This window comes from Nothobranchius furzeri, chromosome 6, assembly GCF_043380555.1.
Source record: "Nothobranchius furzeri strain GRZ-AD chromosome 6, NfurGRZ-RIMD1, whole genome shotgun sequence".
Taxonomy (NCBI): Eukaryota; Metazoa; Chordata; class Actinopteri; order Cyprinodontiformes; family Nothobranchiidae; genus Nothobranchius; species Nothobranchius furzeri.
The window spans coordinates 60,006,045-60,026,993 of record NC_091746.1 but is presented as its reverse complement, the minus strand read 5'-3'; the positions used below and the strand labels follow the sequence as shown (position 1 = coordinate 60,026,993).

The window sequence follows — 20,949 nt, the reverse complement described above, 5'->3', positions numbered from 1 at the left end:
AAAGGCGCTAGGATCCAAGACAAAGACCAAAGACAAAGGCGTCCAAGGAGACCAACGTCCTAAGGGACAAACCCACCTGTGCTTCCGACAATCAAGGCGACCTACGTTCATGAGGAACAAACCCATCTGTGCTTCCGACGATCGAGCTTTGGGCGCGATCCCCGAAACCAAAAGGGGGAATGTTGAGGGTCTGACCTCATGAGGAAATTACTATGCAGTGATTTTCTCCAAAATGACTGTGCTTAAATTGCTCTGAAAAGCAAATAATCACATCAGCGCCAAGAAACTTCATTTCCCATGATGCTTTGCACACGGAAGCATTGTGATGACGTCACCGCCTAATACCAGAAACACATTCTGTGCATGTGCGGGAGTCACGGAGCTTTCCCGCGAACTCAGACTATAAATCATCAGGAAAGACAAAGGAACCTCATTCTTTTGCCCAGGATACCTGGCGGTAAGGACACGCTTGTCGAACGCTCCGACTCCCTTGACCATGCGGAAGCTCTAAGTGCCCAAGTTGAGCCCACGGAACTGCTGGAAACTAAACTGCAAGCCCATCAGATCTGCTCGTTTCTGCTCCCCTCCAGCTGATGTTTGAGGACACAGAACTGCGGAGGAAAGCAACAACTCCATCCAGCTCTCAGAGACGCTGTAAGTTGTCAAACTCAGCACAAAAGAAACTTCGTTCTCTTTGTGTCCAGCCCGTGGAGAAACACTCACGGAGAACGCCAAACAACGGAGAAAGCATCAAACCGACGGACGACGCCGAAAGCTGCGGAGAAACACGGAAAACCGTCAAAAGAAAGAGGGAGGGACGCCTCGCTCTTCTGGTGATCAGAAACTCATCTCTTTCTCTCCTTCTTCTTCCGTTTCCTCTATAGTCCAGAATAAGCAATAAAACCGCGCTATTGCTTAAAAAGTAGCTTCGTGTTTTCCTCTTTCGTCCCAAACACGTCCGTCGGGTCATTTTGAAAGAAAAAACTGCTTATTTATCATTGTTTGAATATCTTTAAATGTTTCCTACTATGGCCAAGTGGTGAAACTAAAATATATTAACTTGTGATTAATCTTTTGTGTTGTTTCATGATCCTTTGAAATGTTTTGAGTGATTTAAGGTTAAGTTACTACTGATTCTAAGTGCCTTGGAAGTTAAAGTGCAAGTTGCCACCCACACTTTAGCCAGACAAAGGGGTCAGCCATCTTGCATACAGACTCCATTTTAGAAACACACACACACATACATACACACAAAACACCTTGAACATTATTTTGAATATACATCCTTTTATTATATCACATGGTGATTATTCATTTATGCCACTGTTTATTCATTTGACAAATTGTTAATTAAACGTTATAAAATTCAGATTTTCGTCTCCAGTAGCTTTGTTGTGTCGAAGAGAAGTCTCTGCTCCGTGGATTCTACGAACTTCAAGAAAGACTGATAAGAGTTTTGGATTCAATTTTTCCCCGGTTAAAGGGGAATGGTGCCCCGTATATCTAAGAATATCTTAATTAATTAATAAATCAGTAAATATTCCCATATTTACAGAATTTATTGAAGAATCCAAAAGTAAGTTAAAGCTTATGAATTGTTCGCTCCTAATAACCCCAACACCGCTCTACCTCCTGATCTACTGCTGCCCAAGATAATGAGACTCCATATGTGATCAGACTGCTCTGTGTTCAGGCTCATATAGGGGAGTGATCACTGTCAAGCACCACACAAAACACACCAATTTTATAATAATATTGTCCCATAAATCATGTGATTGATGGATGAAGTCTTTATCCCAGTAAAGACTGGTTCAACTGGAGATTCGCACATGGGCTTGCCTCTGTGGTTTCTATACAGATTTGTGTTTTCCTATTTTACCTTTTTTTCTGTTATATAAATTTTAAAAAAAATTAACAAATCATTCTTCATTAAGTTAATTTAAAAAAACAAACATCAGGGAATGGAACTGGCTCTGACTCTGAGACGGAGTTAAGATTCAGGGACAGGTGATTTCTCAAAAAGTGACAGGTGAGCCAATTTCAGACGGGCAGTGCTAGGTGTGACGCCTCATTTACACCGAGTGCAGAACCATTGCATGACTACGGATCGTGTTCTGAACATCTCTGGAAAGTTGTTCACAAGTTCATGCGAGTTAGCAAAAACAACTACATATAGAGGGTCTGGTTTACAAATGCCACACTCGCCTTCTTGAACTATCTGCAACTGAATATCTCTGTTGTGAATAACAACAAAAGAAGACGGACAACATGAGTTTTATTTTGAAATAAACTAGATGCACCTCGCTGGCACACGTGTCACTTCCTGTCTGTCTCTTGTAATTTCATGATGATTCAAAAGGGATGTCCAGCTCCCCATCCATCGCCTGTGTAAACGCTCTGATTGGACTCTATAATTTTTTATTTCAGCAGGAGCTGCGCGGATTCCAGACCCCACCCGTTAAACGAGGGGCAAGGAGAACAAACACAATAGTTGATAAAACACAAGGTGACTGAAGAGCTATAAGTACTTAACAGCAACCACAAATAATGGAAATGAAATATATCAAAAATACAAAAACCCAACAATAAAACCATGAAAAAAATAATTTTCTAAAACTAGATTTCACAGAAAAAGTTAAAAAGTAAATGATCAATAGTAGTCGTCTTTGTCTCCGGTGATCACTGCTGTTCCGTCTAGCACAGACAGATGGGGGCCAGATGTCCCTCTTCAGTACCAAACTCGAACCACCTGGAAGTCTTTGCTGTGATTCAACGCTGTCGCTACAATACCTACGTGGGCCTCCGAGTCAGGTCAAGGTAGCTCTAATAACACAACATGAGATTTACCAGCTGAGGTTATTCTCCAGCTGCTCACACTGTTACTGGACCCGTGGGGCTGGGACGGATGGGACGTGAGACAGCACGGGACATTTAAGATTCAGACATGCCTGTTATCCAGACAATGGTCACATTTAAGGTGGCGTTCATGCAGAAGAGTTGATTGTTCTTATAACACATCTTGTGTGGTCACAGTTGGCTCTGGAGGACATGTGAAGCCTGAAGGTTGAGTTTTATGGAATTGTTGAGTTTTTGCTGCATAAATCTTTGGCTTGGCCTTGCATCACTGTCCTATTTTCACTCACTCATCTTCTAAACCACTTTCTCCTCCATACGGTCACAGATGGTGTCTATCAGGCGCTCATTACGCAGGAGTCGGAGGGCACCCTGGATGGGTCACCAGTCCACCCCATGAACAAATAGGGTGCACAACAAGTCACCAACTCACTCAAACTTAGGGGCAATTCAGACTCTCTAATCAGCCTGATGTGCATGTTCTTGGCCTTTGGTGGGAATATCCTAAGAAAACACACACATAGGTAGAACATGATAAGTCCATGCAGGGGTTGGGGTTTGAACCGACAACTTTTGTCCAGTGCTTCCTTTCGCTTCACCATGCAGTCCTCTCCTGCGACTTTCCCTTCTGCATACACTCTAGTGTTGATCAGCGGGTTTCTACATAACTATCAAGAAAACGTTATTTTATTGACAAAGTTCCTGGAATTTTAGTTCAGTCACGGAAAAACAACAAATAATAACGTGTTGACTGGGAATGTAGAGGCTGCAAAACAACATCCAAACGAATTGAGACAGCTGGAAATCAGCCATAAACAAAAGGTGTTTTTTAATGCCACAAAATGAGACTTTTAATGTGCTGTGTGATTTTTATTTTTATTTTGGGAGGGGGGGGGGGGGGTCATGTGACTAAAGTGTTTGGGTTTTGCTGGAAAGGCAAAGACCAAAATACTTTCATGCAGGTCAGGTTAGTTTCCTGAAGTGAACCTTGTAGCTTTAAATGCGACGCAGTGTGAAACGGTGACTAAACATGAGCAGCAAATGAAGATTTTTTTCTTTTACAAAAGCAAAGAAGAAGGAAAGAAAACAATCCTTTATGTAGCTCCTTTCAAGATAAAAATCACAAGGCGCTTCACAAAAAAAATGTAAACTAACATTTACAAAAGATTTAAAAAAATAATTAAAAATTGGCTTAAATTTTGAAATCTGTTGTGTCCTTGTGCGATTTCTAACAACTATGAGAAAGAATGGGACATTTTAGGACATTCAGTGTAGGAAATGACTCTAAAAGCAGGCTCTGTGTGTGGTGATGAGTTGTGGCATAACTGGGTTTGTGCTGGGAGTGTAATAAAATATCCCTCCCAAACCATCATGCTACAGACACCAGGGACTGGTGCAGACAAGCAGAACATGTTAGTTACAGACCTCCACCAGAACACCAACCAAAGCTGGAACCTGAAGACCTGCCTGCTTGAGTAGGGGTGGATTTATGGAAAGCCAAATGGATCCGACTTTGAAAATAAGCATTTTGTATGCCAGTAATTTGTAACAAACCCTGACTTGTTCATTTAAACACAATTATAGGTATTTTCCTTTAACGTGTGTGTGTGTGTGTGTGTGTGTGTGTGTGTGTGTGTGTGTGTGTGTGTGTGTGTGTGTGTGTGTGTGTGTGTGTGTGTGTGTGTGTGTGTGTGTGTGTGTGTGTGTGTGTGTGTGTACAAGTATCTGTAACACAGTCTTGGCTACACTTTCTGTTTGGGGGGTTAAATGATCAGAACTGAAAGGGGTTATAAGGGTCAGGTAAGCAGACACAAAGAAGATTCATGTGACGGCCATTGCAGAGAAACAGATAAACACACACTGAACAACAGCTGACAGCAGGTCCTAAAGGTATGTAAACCCAGCTTTGTGATGAAAGCTAGTCCGGAGTTTATAAATTCAGGCTGAATATATAGATCCTGTTGATTTGGGAGATGATGGGAATGAAATGTTTAATTGCCTCAAAGTAATTAGAAAGTTGCTTTTTCCTTCTCAGCCACCCAAACAAAAGATTAAGTCTTGCTGTCTCTAACTCAGTTTACTAATGACCATCATAAGCCAGGATCACATGAGAATTAAAGGGAGACATGCATCTGTCGTGGTCTCACCCAGCTTGTTTGAAACACTTGAGGTTAAAAACTGTTGCAGCTCCTGAGCCGAGTCTGAGGATGCTGCCTGATTAGAGAGGGCTCTGAATTAAACTGATTACTGAAAATGAATGTGTGCATTTTCAGTCCAGGCCTGGTAAAATAACTGAGGGGAAACGCCAAAGCGGGGGAAGCACAGAGGAGCTAAAGCTAGGCTAACCGCTAACCCACTCAGTCCAGCGCTCCCCACGCTCATAACCAACATCCGCCCCTCAGGTAATATAATGGACTGCATCAAACTGTGGAGATCCTCTCAGCAGCAAAAGAAACTGTTTTTACCAAGTTGTGGCTGAACAAGCCTGATGACATTCTCAGTGGCCTAGTGGTAGAGTGTCTGCCCTGAGACTGGGAGATCAGGGGTTTGATTCCTGGTCGGGTCATACCAAAGACTTTGAAAAAATGGGACCCAATGCCTCCCTGCTTGACACTCAGCATTAAGGGGTTGGATTGGGGGGTTAAACCACCAAATAGTTCCCGAGCGCGTCTGTGTCTGCAGCTCACCACTCCCCCAGGGGATGGGTCAAATGTGGAGAACAAATTTTGCACACACACCTGTGTGTGACAACAAATGGGACTTGACTTTAACATTCTTATGTGTTTTAAGGAAATGTGCAGAGTACAAAGTTCCTCCGTAACATCATCTCTCATGAGTGCAGCTGTGTCCACTAGCCCATATAGAGCCACCATCGTTCCAGTCCCAAAGGACACCAATCCAGCATGCCTAAAAGACTTTCACCCTGTGCCTCTCACACCAGTAGTAACCAAGCGGCTGGTTTTAAAGCACATCAAAAACAGCCTCCCATAATCAAGACCTCTGTTCGTTTGCACACAGGGCAATCAATCCACAAACGATGCCATCTCCATAACACTCCACCTTTTACTTTCACACCTGAGAGACCGTGCCATTGCTCTTTTCACTGACTTCAGCTCAGCTTCTAACACACTTACTCCACAACAATCGTGGGAAAAGTTGTGTCTGAATGGATGCTGCAACCTGCCACTGGGTCTTCAGTTTATTGACAAGGTGACAGCAGAGGGTCAAGGTGGATAGTCACAGGTTAAGTGCCCGCTCTGTAACTGGAGGGTTGCAGGTTCGAGCCCCAGTCACTGTTGGTCGTGGACACTTCACTCTCCTTGCCTGCTGGTGGTGGAAGGGACTTTAGTGTCAGTGTTTTGCAGCCTGGCGACCTTCAGTGTGCCTCAGAGCCGCCATGGCTATGAAGCTCATCACATTCAGTGTGTGAATGTGTGTGGGCGTGGGTTTCTGTTGTAAAGCACCTTGGGGGGATTGTAGAACCCTTGAAGACGCTATATTAATGAAGGCCATTTACAAAGTTCATCTCAGGGGTGTGTCCTGAGCCCACTGCTGTTCAGTCTGATCTAACATGACTCCCCCCAGAACCAGCACCAACCACCACATCATTAACGCTGCACCGACAACAGTTGGATTGACTCATCATCTGCTTACAGGAAGGAGATGGAGCTGCTTGTAGGGTGGTGACGATTACGTAACCTCACCATCAACACAGACAAAACAAAGGAAATGGTGGTTGACTTCAGAGATCATCACACTCAAATCACCACGGTAGAGAGGGTCAGCAGTGTGAAAATCTTGGGTGTTCTATGGCGTATGACCGGAGCTCTTCCATCAACACCACAGCAGTTATCAAAAAGGCGCATAAACGCCTCCATTCTCTCAGGTGACTCAATAGTGCAAGACTCCCCACCCCTCACCTCATCACATTCTACAGGTGCACCATAGAGAACGTCCTGATGCGAAGCTTCACATACTGGTTTGGCAACTGCAAAACCCACCGAAAGCGACAGCTGACCAGGACTGTTAAAAGAGTGTTAGTGGTGGTCAGAGGGGCCGACGGCGCCAAATGGCAGCCTCGCCTCTGTCAGACCTCCCCAGGGCGGCTGTGGCTACAAGCAGCTTACCATCACTAGCAGTGTGTGAATGTGAGAGTGTGTGGAAAGCATCTTTGGGTGTCTAGAAAAGCCCTATGTAAGTTCAATGCGTTATTATTATTATTATTATTATTATTATTATTGTTATTATTATTATTATTATTAAAACAGCCAGCAAAACAGTGGATGCATCTGCAGGACTGGAAAAAATGTACGAGCAGTGCTGCACGCATCATCAAAGATCATCACCTCCTTTCATGACCTGTTCACCCTCCTACCAGCTGGGAGGTACAGGAGCATCAGCTGCATGACCACCCGGATGCGCTGCAGCTTCTTTGTACAGGCTATAAGACTGTTAGACATACAAAGACTCCCCACTTGAAAAAACATCTAAACACCCCCACTACCATACACCTAAAACAGAAAAGCCAGCACACACACTTTCATTTCCACTTCTCTGCTGCTGTTGAGTGTGTCCATACTGTGTCACATGAAGCTGTAGTGATTGTTGTTTTCATTTTCTGTCTTATAGTGTTTTATTCTCATTACATTAACAGGGACCTCATGTCACTACATACTTAATGTATTAGTAAGTTGCACCAACAGTGAGCTTGTGAGAAGAAGGAGGATGAGGAGAAATACAAGCACAAAAAATAATAGATAAAATTGAAAAATGTAAATTCAATTTACAAATAAAAAGTCTAAACAAGGTTGAGGAACAACATCACGTGGTAAGACAATTTATCATCATGAATCATGAATCTTGTGTTATTTTGGCCTCAAAATCAGCTGAAAGAAGCTGATGGACTGCAGTGTGACTGTCACTCCGAGCACTTAGCTGTTAGAATGAGTCAGAGCTGCTGCATAGACCTCCTGCAGAATAAATGACTTCTGATTCAGTGATCTGCTTAACTGAAAGGTGTGGTGATTAAAAAAACGTGCAGGAAACGAGAGACGCACCTTTAAGGTGCTCAAACCCGCTGAGTTTGAGCACTATGAGTGCGCAAAAACGCGCTGAAACCATCAGCGCTGCTTCCTCTCATGTGTCAGTATTTAATACATTCACCCAAAATATCCGCATTTTTGATAATTACACTCACCAATAACAGCTGCTGCTGCTGTCAAAGTGAAAGGCTGGCTGAACCCGAGCATCCTTACGCACGCAGCGCGCCCTGCCGCCGTATTCTGCGGACTTTTGGTATCCTAAGATGCAAAATGAATCAAACGACTCGCAGCAGTCCGTTGGACATGCTCTGTGCTTCAGCCCGTAGGTGTCGGAGTCCGATCCGGACTGTCTCACGCTGTCAGCGGGATGATGTCCCTCAGCGTCTCCGATCGGTTCAGCGTTCAGAGAGGAGGAAGAGGAGGAGGGCGGAGTGTAGGAGACGTTCCCTCACATGCGCTTTTAACTTTGGTCTGCCCGTGGCAGGAAACACCAGTCCAATAACAGCACAGTGCTGGAAAATCTGCGGACATGACGCGATTTATCTGTAGGAGTTCTAGATGCCAGCTGGGTAAATGGGGGAGCAAAATATCAACATGCAGCTCATGTTCTGTCATAAAATGATTAAATTGCTCTTTGGCAAGACACTCAAAAGCATCCAATACCCGTTTCCCCTGAGACACACGTTCACTCACCATCTGGTTTGTGTTCAATCTTGTTATTTATCATGAGAACTTTCAGCTTCAAAATGATCTTTCAGTGGGAGAACATCTCCCACACAGATTTTTTAGTTCCTCTTTTCTGATCAAGCAAAATACTTTAAATCAAACTTTTAGAGGCAGCAATGTGACATCATTTAATAGAACATTTGCAGTTAAATGCATCACTTTGATGACATCTTGCACAGTGATTATGATGTTATTCAATGAGAGATTCTGCTCATGAATGCAAGCAGACTATAGTCTTGTTGGTGATGTCTGGATCATAGAATGATCCAGACACCACCAACTGGAGAGTGTTTAGAAAACCTGAGTAAATTAATTGAAGGATTATAACAGGAAGGTTAGAGAACTCTCCCTTTGCTGCACCTGGACTTGACTATCATTGCTGCAAGTATTACTTTAGCATAATGCAAAAATAAACCAAGTGCCGGCTCTTTGCATGACTCTCTGCTTTGAGTATTCTGAATAATCCTGCTTCAAATTTCACACACCCCTTTCCAGGCATCCTAATTTGTTTTTGTGTTTAAGCATTGGAATGGTTTAATTTACTGATTGCTGTATGTCACTGAGTTAATATTTTGATTTCACAGACTGGTCACACCTTATTTATTGACACTTTGTTTGATTAGCTTTATTAAAATAGAGTTCTTTGATTTATTAAAAGGAGAGAGTCCATTCTTCATTCTTCTCTTGAGCTGGAAAGAAGCAGTTTGTAGCAAATGCATGAGACCTTGAGGCCATATCTCATGCAGACTGGTTCTGTGTCAGAGGAGAGGGGGAAAATGACTTTTGGTGGAAAACAGTCATTTCATACCGTTACAGTCCAGGTTTTAATTTAGACTTCATCAGGACCAAAACACAACAGATTGTCATGAACTCCTCCTCTTAACCTCCTCTGCGGGCCGGGCTGGCGCTGCACTCCAGTTCCCAGCATGCCTGTCACCGACGCTTCCCGGTGACGTCATCCCGCTGAGCCTATTTAAGGACCTGTCACAGCGGAGCCGGCACTCAGTCATCATCTAACGATAGACGCCAAGCCATTCTAAGACCTAAGACACTAACTCTACGAACCATACGGGAAGAGAACTTCCCACTCTGCCACATATCAGTCTCCATCCACCATTCTCTCCGCGCCTGGGTCTCATAACCACTCCAGCTCAGCCCACCGAACCTGACAGGATGACTGAGTCCCGAGTAGACCCAGCGGAGATCGCACAGCTGCGAGCTGAGGTAGCGCAGCTGCTCAGCCGAGTAGAACGCCAGGAGGCGGACAACGCCCAACTCCGTGTGGAGAACAATCAGCTGCGTGCTGTTACTGATCGCCTCGCATCCAAACTCGATTCCGTCACCGAACTGGTAGTCCAACTCTCCTCAGCCCTCCAACGACAGTCATCTGCCACTCCTAACGTGGTGGAGCCGTATCTAAGTCTCCCAGAGAAATGGGATGGGATTAAAGGATCCCCGGAGAGCATGTTGGCCGTTCTGTCAATGACTTTTGAGTGTCAGCCGGCACGCTACCCGACTTCCTGCTCTCGCGTGGCTCTGTTAACCTCCCTGCTGACGGGGCGAGCCGGTGAATGGGCGGCTGCTCTGTACCATCAGAAGTCCCCAGTCTGCAACGACTATGAAGCCTTCGTGAAAGAACTGAAGAAGGCATTCGTTCATCCCAGCAGCGAGGTCGCAGATGAGACACGCCTGCTCCAGCTTCGACAAGGCTCTCAGACCGTGGCCGAATTCACCTCACGCTTCCGGACCACCGCTGCCCGTCTAACCTGGGGTGATGCCGCGGTGAAGGCTGTGTACTTGGAGGGATTGTCACCCCGCATCCGTGAGGGCATGATTGGTCACGAGGCTCCAACCACCCTGGACCAGGCGGTGGACCTGGCTCTCCAGCTGGACCTCTGCCTCCTCACCAGACCAGGAGTGAGGGCGGTTCCCGTACAATCCCGAACTTTCCCCCGCCGTCAGGAGAACCAACCCATGGAGGAACCCATGCAACTGGGTCATTTGCCCCCCGAGGAACGGGCGTGCCGTTTTCAGGAGGGACGATGCGCCTATTGTGGGGCTCTGGGTCATCCCCGTGCAACATGCCCCATACGCCCGGGAAACGGTCCCTCCGGGTCGGTGTAGGAGCTGCCTCACTCGGAGTTTCCACTCATGCAGCTCCTCATCACACCACCCTCTCGGTCTCCTTCCAGCTGAGCCAAGGACCGGTCCCCCTGGTGGCCCTCCTCGACACCGGAGCTGCAGAAAGCTTTATCGATCAGGGGTTGGTCAACCGGCTCAAGATTCCACTCACCCTCCTCGATCATCCCGTTCCCGTCACCTCAGTGGACGGGCGCCCTCTCATGCCATATCCGATCACGCACCGAACCCAGAACCTCCGGATGACCATCGGAGAACACGTAGAGACCCTTCATTTCTTGGTCATTCACGCCCCTACGACTCCTCTCATTCTGGGTCATTCCTGGTTCCGCCTCCACGACCCTCACATCTCCTGGTCCACCAGTAAAGTCATGGCATGGGGTGTTAACTGTCGCCTTCATCATCCGTCTCCAGGATCACAGCCTAGGGAGACACCACCCAAGGATGTGGATTTAACATTCCTTCCAGGATCACAGCCTAGGGAGACACCACCCAAGGACGTGGATTTAACACTCCTTCCACCCCAATACCACGATCTGGCTCGGGTCTTTGCAAAGGAGCCTACCACCAAGCTGCCTCCTCATCGCCCCTATGATCTGGAGATCAGGCTTCAGCCCGGAACCACCCCGCCTCGGGGTCGGCTGTTCTCGCTCTCCCCGGCAGAGACCCAGGCGATGGACGCTTACATCAATGAGGCTCTCCAGAAGGGGTTTATCCGACATTCCACGTCTCCTGGGGCGGCAGGGTTCTTCTTTGTGAAGAAGAAGGAAGGTGACCTCCGGCCCTGTATAGACTATCGTGGATTGAATAAAATCACCATCAGGGACCGCCATCCTCTTCCCTTAATGAGCACGGCTCTGGACGCCACTGCCCAAGCCACACTGTTTACCAAGCTGGACCTCCGCAGTGCATACAACCTCATCCGCATAAAGGAAGGAGAGGAGTGGAAAACCGCTTTCATTACACCCACTGGACATTATGAGTACCTGGTCATGCCCTTCGGCCTCTGCAACAGCCCTGCCGTTTTCCAGCGTTTCATCACTGATGTCCTCCGTGACATGCTGGGTCGTTGGGTTTTTGTTTATTTGGACGACATCCTCATCTACTCCCGCACGGCCGAGGAACACACCCAGCATGTTCGAGCCGTTCTGTCACGCCTCCTGGAGCACGACTTATTCTGTAAACTGGAGAAGTGTGCTTTTCACCAGGAGTCCACCTCGTTTCTGGGATTCATCATCTCCTCCCAGGGCCTGCGCATGGACCCACAGAAGGTTCAGGCGGTCGCGCAGTGGCCACTACCCAAGACCCTGAAGCAGTTGCAGAGTTTCCTGGGGTTCTGCAACTTCTACCGCCGGTTTATCCGCAACTTCAGCGCCCTGGCGTCACCATTAACTTCCCTGACGAAAACAACCAATCAGCCTCGCCCTTTCCGCCTCTCCCCGGAGGCTGTTGCTGCCTTCCATGAGCTGGTCCGCCGCTTTGTAAGCGAGCCCATCCTCCTCCACCCGGACCTAACCCGGCCTTTCGTTGTGGAGGTGGACGCCTCTGAGACGGGCGCGGGAGCCGTACTGTCACAACGTGGCCAGGACTCCAAACTCCATCCCTGCGCATTCTTTTCCCGGAAGTTCTCTCCTACCCAGCAGAACTATGGGGTCGGGGACCGGGAATTGTTGGCGATAAAGTGGGCCCTGGAGGAGTGGCGACAGTGGCTCCTGGGTACCCCCACTCCTTTTCTAATCTGGACTGATCATCAGAACCTCATCCATATTCAGACCGCTCGCCAACTCAACCCTCGTCAGGCCCGGTGGGCCCTCTTTTTCGAACCTTATAACTTTCACATCGCCTACCGCCCCGGCTCAAAGAACCTCAAGGCGGACGCCCTGTCCCGTCAACACACCCAGGATCCAAGGCCTCCTGAACCGAGGTCCATCCTCCCGACCGAACAGTTCTTGGCCGCCCTGCAATGGCCCCTGGAAGCCTCCATCCGGGCGGCTCTCCCGGCGGACCCGGCGCCCCCAGAGACGCCTCCTAACCGCCTTTACGTTCCGGCCGTGTGTCGACAGGAGGCCTTGAGGTGAGGGCATAGTTCACGGCTCGCGGGACACCAAGGCCAGGCTCGTACCTTCCAGTTCCTCCGCCGGGCCCTGTGGTGGCCCTCTATGAGAAAGGACGTGCGTGAATACACCGCTGCATGTGACACTTGCGCCCGGTCTAAGTCCACCACCCAACCTGGAGCCGGGGAATTGCAACCGCTCCCTGTGCCTAAAAGGCCGTGGTCGCACATAGGTGTGGACTTTGTCACGGGGCTTCCCGTTGCCGACCACCTGGACACCATCCTCACCATCACCGACCGCTTTTCGAAGGCTGCGCATTTAGTGGCTATGGCAGGGCTCCCCACGGCTAAGAAGACGGCGGAGCTCCTCCTCGATCATGTGGTGAGGCTCCACAGATTCCCCCAGGACGTGGTGTCTGACAGAGGGCCTCAGTTTATCTCACGTTTCTGGAAGGCTTTCTGTCGGTTGGTGGGCGCTTCCGCCAGTCTGTCGTCAGGCTATCATCCCCAGACTAATGGTCAGACGGAGAGAGCAAACCAGCAGCTTGGGCGTTACTTACGCTGCTTCGCCTCGTCTCAACCGTCCACCTGGCCTCGTTACCTCCTATGGGCGGAGCTCTCTCACAACCTCCAGACGTCCTCCGCCACGGGTCTATCGCCCTTCGAGACCTGCTACGGATACCAGCCCCCTCTTTTTGACCATCAGGTGCCGGAGGTGGAGGTTCCGGCGGCTCAGGATATGGTCCGCCGCTGCCGTCTCGCTTGGATCAGGGCTCGCGCCGCCATCACCCGGGCTAATATGGAGTACTCCCGACAACACCGCCGCCGCCACCGGCCCGGCCCTGTGTTCCAGCCTGGTGACCGGGTTTGGCTCTCTACCGCAAACCTCCGGTTTCCGGCTGGTTCCAGGAAGCTGTCGCCTCGCTTTTTGGGGCCCTTCCCAGTCCGAGATGTCCTCGGTCCGGTCGCTTACCGGCTGCGCCTCCCTTCCACTCTTAAGGTGCACCCGGTATCCCACGTCTCACAGCTCAAGCCGGTGGTGTCTTCTCCTCTCCATCCGCCTCCGGCCCGGGTGCCGACGCCCCGAGATGTCGATGGGGACCCCGTCTACACCGTCCGCAAGATTCTGGACGCCCGCCGCCGGGGCCGTGGATGGCAGTATTCGGTGGACTGGCAGGGTTACGGTCCGGAGGAACGTAGCTGGGAGCCTGCCCGCTCGTTTCTGGATCCTTCCCTGTTGGCTGATTTCTGGTCTCGTCGCCCTGGGCCTTCTGGAGCCGTCCCTCGCGGGGGGGGTCCTGTCATGAACTCCTCCTCTTAACCTCCTCTGCGGGCCGGGCTGGCGCTGCACTCCAGTTCCCAGCATGCCTGTCACCGACGCTTCCCGGTGACGTCATCCCGCTGAGCCTATTTAAGGACCTGTCACAGCGGAGCCGGCACTCAGTCATCATCTAACGATAGACGCCAAGCCATTCTAAGACCTAAGACACTAACTCTACAAACCATACGGGAAGAGAACTTCCCACGCTGCCACATATCAGTCTCCATCCACCATTCTCTCCGCGCCTGGGTCTCATAACCACTCCAGCTCAGCCCACCGAACCTGACACAGATCACCCATGTTCTTCCCTTCCTGGACGTCTATTGAATTCTAAAGCATAAAAATTCCAATTAAAGCTGCAATCTGGAGTTTTCGTCCTTTCAGGAAGTATGTATGATTTTTAGAAGTATAAGTGATTGCCTTATCTTGTATATATTGTAAGCAATATGTCTTTCTTTTTTGGCTTTTCTTTAAAAAGGGTGACCGGAGGGTGTGTTCCAACTATAGGAGGATCACACTCCTCAGCCTCCCTGGAAAGGTCTACTCCAAGGTACTGGAGAGGAGGGTCCGATTGATAGTTGAATCTCAGATTGAGGAGGAGCAATGTGGTTTTCGTCCTGGCCGTGGAACTGTGGACCAGCTCTATACCCTTGCAAGGGTGATGTAGGAGGCATGGGAGTTTGCCCAACCAATCCACATGTGTTTTGTGGATTTGGAGAAGGCTTATGACCGTGGCCCCAGGGGCACCCTGTCGGGGACGCTCCAGGAGTATGGGGTGGGTGGCCATTTGTTAAGGGCCATTCAGTCCCTTTACCAGAGGAGCGTGTTTGGTTCGCATAGCCGGTAGTAAGTCGGACCTGTTCCCGGTGAGGGTTGGACTCCGCCAGGGCTGCCCTTTGTCACCGGTTCTGTTCATAACCTTTATGGACAGAATTTCTAGGTGCAGAATTTCTAGGTGCATGGTGTGGAGTGTGTCGAGTTTGGTGGCAGGAGAATCTAGTCTCTGCTTTTTGCGGATGATGGGGTCCTCCTAGCTTCATCCAGCTATGACCCTCAGCTCTTGCTGGGTAGGTTTGCGGCCGAGTGTGAAGCGGCTGGGATGAGGATCAGCACCTCCAAATCTGAGACCATGGTTCTCGACCGGGAAAGGGTGGCTTGCCACCTCCGGGTCGGGGGAGAGGTCCTACCTCAAGTGGAGGAGTTTAAGTATCTCGGAGTCTTGTTCACGAGTGAGGGTAGGAGGGATCGGGAGATCGACAGGCGGATTGGTTCAGCATCTGCAGTGTTGCGGACGCTGAGCCGATCTGTCGTGGTGAAGAGGGAGCTGAACCAGAAAGCCAGGCTCTCGATTTACCGGTCGATCTACGTCCCAATCCTCACCTATGGTCATGAGCTTTGGGTAATGACTGAAAGAACGAGATTGCGAATACAAGCGGCCGAAATGAGTTTCCTCCATAGGGTGGCCGGGCTCAGCCTTAGAGATAGGGTGAGGAGCTCGGACATTCGGGAGGGACTCGGAGTAGAACCGCTGCTCCTCCGGATAGAAAGAAGCCAGTTCAGGTGGTTTGGGCATCTGGTGAGGACCAGGATCTGCCTCCTGGACGCCTCCCTGGGGAGGTGTTTCGGGCATGTCCTGCCGGCAGGAGGCCCCCGGGTTGACCCAGGACACGTTGGAAAGGTTACATCACCAGTCTGGTCCGGGAACGCCTTGGGGGTCCTGCCGGAGAAACTGGTGGAGGTGGCTGGGGAGAGGATGGTCTGGAGCTCCCTAGTTGGGATGCTGCCCCCACAACCCGGACCCGGATAAGCGGAGGAAGATGATGACGATGACCACAGCTACACCCCCCACCCCCCCCCCACCCCCCCACCCCCCCCGTAGCTCAAGAGTGAGCTTGTTTTTCATCTTTGTTCGTCATCATCTTTAACCTCAACTCAACTACAATATTATGAACTTATTACCATTGCGATAGCAGGACAGAGAAAATACGCATTGACAATTTGATATGAAACCAAAAAACATCAATACAACATCTCGTTTTGTTTAAATTTAAAAGTCATTAACCAATATGTTGTTTTAGAAAAATCAGCTCCTTACAAGTTCAAACGCTCAGGAGGACGCACATTTCTTTTAGGCCGCTCTCTAAGGCTGTGTTACACCCCTCTGCGGGCTCAGCTAGGGAGGAGAGGGGAATAAACATAAGATGGACCAGTATAATGAAAAGTGACCCTTATTGTTTATGTTTATATTTATGTTTATGTATTTAGCAGACGCTTTTGTCCAAAGCGACTTACAAGTGATAATCGGCATTTTGCCCTTGAGGCTAACAACAACAATAACAACAACAACATTGACATCAGTCATGGAGAGTAGGGAACAAGTAGTGGACAGTAGAGAGGGGGGACAGGTGCAGGCAAGGTGCTAGTTAAGAAGATGCTCTCTGAAGAGCAGGGTCCTCAGGAGTTTCTTGAAAATTGAAAAGGTAGCCAGAGTTCTGGAAGTGCTTGGAAGGTCATTCCACATTTGTGGAGCGATGCATGAGAAGAGTCTGGATTGTCCTGAGCGTGGTGTAGGCACTGCTAGCCGACGATCCTGTGATGACCGGAGTGGCCGGACGTAAGCCTTTGCAAGAGGATTCAGGTAGATGGGAGCCGTACCATCTCGGACTTTGTATGCTAGTGTTAGCAATTTGAATTTGATGCATGCTGCTAGCGGTAGCCAGTGGAGCTCAATGAACAGAGGGGTGACGTGTGCTCTTTTTGGCTGATTGAAGACCAGACGCGCCGTTGCGTTCTGGACCATTTGAAGAGGTCTCACAGTACAGCCTGGAAGACCAGTTAGAAGGGCATTGCAGTAATCGAGGCGGGAGATGACAGTAGATTGCAACAGGAGCTGGGTGGTTGTGTTAGGTATGGTCTGATCTTTCGTATGTTATACAGCGCAAAGCGGCATGAACGGGCAACAGAGGCAACATGATCTTTAAAGGTCAGGTGTTCATCAATCACAACACCCAGATTTCGAACTGCCTTTGAAGGAGCCAGAGATAGGAAGTCATTTTGGATTGAGATATTGTGCTGTATGGATGGTTTTGCTGGGATGACAAGTAGTTCAGTTTTAGAGAGTTTGAGTTGGAGATGGTGGGATTTAATCCATTTTGATATGTCAGAGAGACGGTTTGATATTCGTCCAGAGACAGTGTGGTCATCCGGTGGAAATGACAGATAGAGCTGGGTGTCGTCTGCATAGCAGTGGTAGGAGAAGCCATGTGATCGAATGATCTCACCCAGTGAGGTGGTGTATTGGGTCTGTTCTAGCTGCTGCTAAAGGACGTACACCTGTCTTGGGCCCCAAGATTTTCAATAAAGGTTTGTGATATGTAATCAGGGTAAACCTTCGGCCAAACAAGTACTTGTGAAACTTCATCACCCCAAAAACTAAGCCTAAAGCTTCCTTTTCAATCTGTGAATAGTTTTTTTCAGCTTTGGTCAGCATGCGAGAAGCAAAAGTGACTGGCTTTTCGCTACCGTCAGGCATTCTATGAGAGATCACCGCTCCTATTCCTACAGGAGAAGCATCACATGCTAATATGAGAGGTAGATCTGCTTTGTAATGCACCAGGACACGACTTGAGAGAAGCTGCCTTTTAGCTTCCTCAAATGCCTTCTGACACGATGTTGACCATTCCCACGTCACATCTTTTTGTTGTAAACCCATCATGGGTGCAATCAGAGTTGAAAGGTTAGGAATGAACTTGCCATAATAACTTAACAAGAACAAGAATGACTTGAGTTCAGTAGGGGTAGTGGGAACGGCTGCATTTGCAATAGCTTCACATTTCCCTTGTAATGGGTGTAAACCCTCTGCATCAATAACATGCCCTAAGTAAGACACACTGTGCTGGAAAAAAGCACATTTATCCTTGTTGACTCTGAGGTTATGACCATTAAGTCTTTTTAAAACTTCTTCCAAATGTTCCATGTGTGACTCTGTGTCCTGCCCCGTAATCAAGATTTCATCCAAGTAACAGATGACACCATCTATGCCTTGCAATACTTGATCCATTAACTTTTGGAATATGGCAGGTGCACTCATATGGCAGTCTGTTTACTTGGTAGAGTCCTTTATGTGTGTTGATGGCTAAGTACTGTTTAGAACCATCATCCAGCTCTACTTGCTGGTATGCTTGGGACAAGTGGAGTTTAGTGAACCTCTCACCTCCTGCAAGCTTTGTGAACAAATCTTGTGGTTTTGGTATGGGGTACTGATCTACTTCAAGCCACGGGTTGATAGACACTTCGTAGTGCCCACAAATCCTCACTGTATGGTCAACTTTTGGAATATTTACAGTGGGTGCAGCCCATTCACTGTAGTTAAAAGGTGTGATTACCCCATCAGCTTCCATTTTCTTTAGCTGAGCTTCCACTGCCTCCCTGAGAGCATAAGTCACTGCATGTGGTTTACAAAACTTCTGAATTGCACCTGGTACAACATGTAGTTTTGCTTTGATTCCTTTCACTTTTCCTAAACTCGGCTGAAATGCATCTGGATATCTGCTACAAAGCTCTTCAAGACTCTCAGGTGCTACTCGGTTCACAAATGACCAGTCCAGTTTAATTTTTTTGATCCAGTCTCTTACCAGTAAAACTGGACCATTCCCCTCGACTACCAGTAGTGGGAGTACACAAGTGACCCTATTACATTTAACAGTAACAGAAATACTCTCTCTCAGTCTCAATGATTGTTTGCTGTATGTTCTTAACACAATTTGTAGGCATTAACTTACGTTTCTTAAATCTACACCTATACAGTGCTTCTGAGATCACAGACACAGCTGCCCCAGTTTCCACCTCCATTTTCATTCATTTATCATTTACCCTCATGCACACATACGTAGTAAGGTTTCACAGTGTCTGTATCATCTTCTGAGTCAATGTCCTCACCTTCAGCTTCTACTGAAAACAGTTTGACATCTCGGCTGTTACCTGCCTCCTACTCTGTGACAAAACCTGGTTTTGTTTTAGTGGATCTTTTGGCTGTTGTCTATAGCCCAGCTGGCGCAGTAGAAGCTTCCTTCTCTGCAGAACAGACATGCATAGGCTGGTCATCTGCTGGTTTGTCCTTCCCGGTTCGAATCTCTCTGCCTTTATGGTCGTGGTTCCATCGCTCAGCTGTGGCGTCCAGGTGCTTCGTCCATTTCATCTGCTTGTCCTTCCTCTCTTCGGGTTTGGTTCTGCAAGCTTTAGCAATGTGCCCTTTTTTTTAACGCGCCCGGCATTCCACATCTTTAAATCTGTATTCCCCTGGACCATGTCCATGGCCAGCACATCTATAGCATGGTTCATCCCTCTTATTTACATTTGCCTTTGAGATGGCATTAGCTTTGAAGGTCTTCTGGGACCACTGCTGAGCATTTTGTTTTGTTATCCCATGAGCTAGTCTCATCTCATATGCTGCTGCTAGTGTCAGGTTGTTGGATTGAGTGTCTACAGGTGTAAGTTATAATGAATGAACTCATGTCAGAATAAAAGGACGGGTAAAGCTCCACCCACTATGTGGAAAAGGACTGTCTGTCACAAGCGGTAGCAGATGGCGGAGGTGCAGTGGTGGAGTCCCCGTCATGAAAGAAGACTGTATGATTCTCTCATTTATTACCACTCAAATTCCAGTACAAGGGCGCAGCCCGAAAGCGACTCTGCTAACAGGTTATGGGCCCAGATGAGCGGCAGAAGGAATCTGCAACCAGAGAAGGAAGGGCGGCGTACCTGAATCAGCAAGTCACCAGCAGGTGTGAGGAGTTTGACACAGATTGAGTGAGTGAGCGTCTTTACGCACCATGAGAAGACACGCAGCAGAGTCGGGGAGTCGATATTCCCGTTTGCAATTTGATGGAGATGAAAGAAAGTATGAACTATGGGAAACTAAGTTCCTCGGTCATCTCCGATTGCAAGGCTTGAAGGATGTCATCTTAAAGTCGGAGGTGCCTGAAGGTGAGGAAGAAGATGACGAAGACGCTGATAAGAACGCCGAAACGTATGCGGAGTTGATCCAATTTTTGGATGATAAAAGTTTATCGTTAATCATGAGAGATGCAGTTGATGACGGTCGGAAAGCACTGAAGATATTAAGAGATTATTATGCTGGAGCGGGCAAGCCACGGATCATAAGTCTGTACACAGAATTGACTTCTCTCACAAACGAAAGGAACGAGAGTGTGACAGATTATATTATCCGAGCAGAGGCAATCATTACAGCGCTAAAAAATGCTGGAGAGTCACTGAGTGACGGGCTTCTGATCGCAATGATAATGAAAGGCCTACCAGAGACATTTAAACCCCTTATTGTGCACATTACCCAGAGTGATGCAAAAATCACATTTCCAGTATTTAAAGTAAAACTGAGAAGCTATGAAGACACTGAGAGAATGCGTGCAGCGGTAACTGATGACAACGTAATGAGGACAAAAGTGCATCCTGACCAGGAATCCGCTTCATAGCGAACAGTGGATGGAAGATCAAAGATTGTGTGTTTTAAATGTGGACTGAAGGGGTACACAGCAAGAATGTGCCGATCCAAAGTGTGGTGCAGTTATTGCCGCAGTAATACACACAAAGACGCAACCTGCAGAAGGAGAGTGAAAAGAGATGAAGCAAGAGGAGTCGCGGAGGACAAGGAGAAGGACTACACGTTCAAGATCGGTTCCAGACTCCAGAGGATCCGGGACGACGGGCCAGAGATGCCGACTACACAGCTTCTGGTGGACACGGGAGCGACATCGCACATCATCACCAAGATGGAAAGCTTTAAGACTTTTGATGAG

The 20,949-nt window shown here is 48.2% G+C and overlaps 2 protein-coding genes across 2 annotated transcripts in view; both read right to left on the bottom strand.

Moving 5' to 3' along the window:
• The window catches only part of itga1 (integrin, alpha 1), a 91,009-nt gene extending 82,613 nt beyond the window's left edge, over positions 1-8,396 (bottom strand). Inside the window, exon 1 of the mRNA XM_015942956.3 lies at positions 8,051-8,396. Coding sequence (XP_015798442.3) covers positions 8,051-8,102 — 52 coding nt within the window. The 5' untranslated portion in view covers positions 8,103-8,396. The remainder of the gene's footprint in view (positions 1-8,050) is intronic.
• LOC107373312 (homeodomain-interacting protein kinase 4-like) overlaps positions 1-20,949 on the bottom strand; it is a 745,746-nt gene that overhangs the window by 516,646 nt on the left and 208,151 nt on the right. The window lies entirely within an intron of this gene.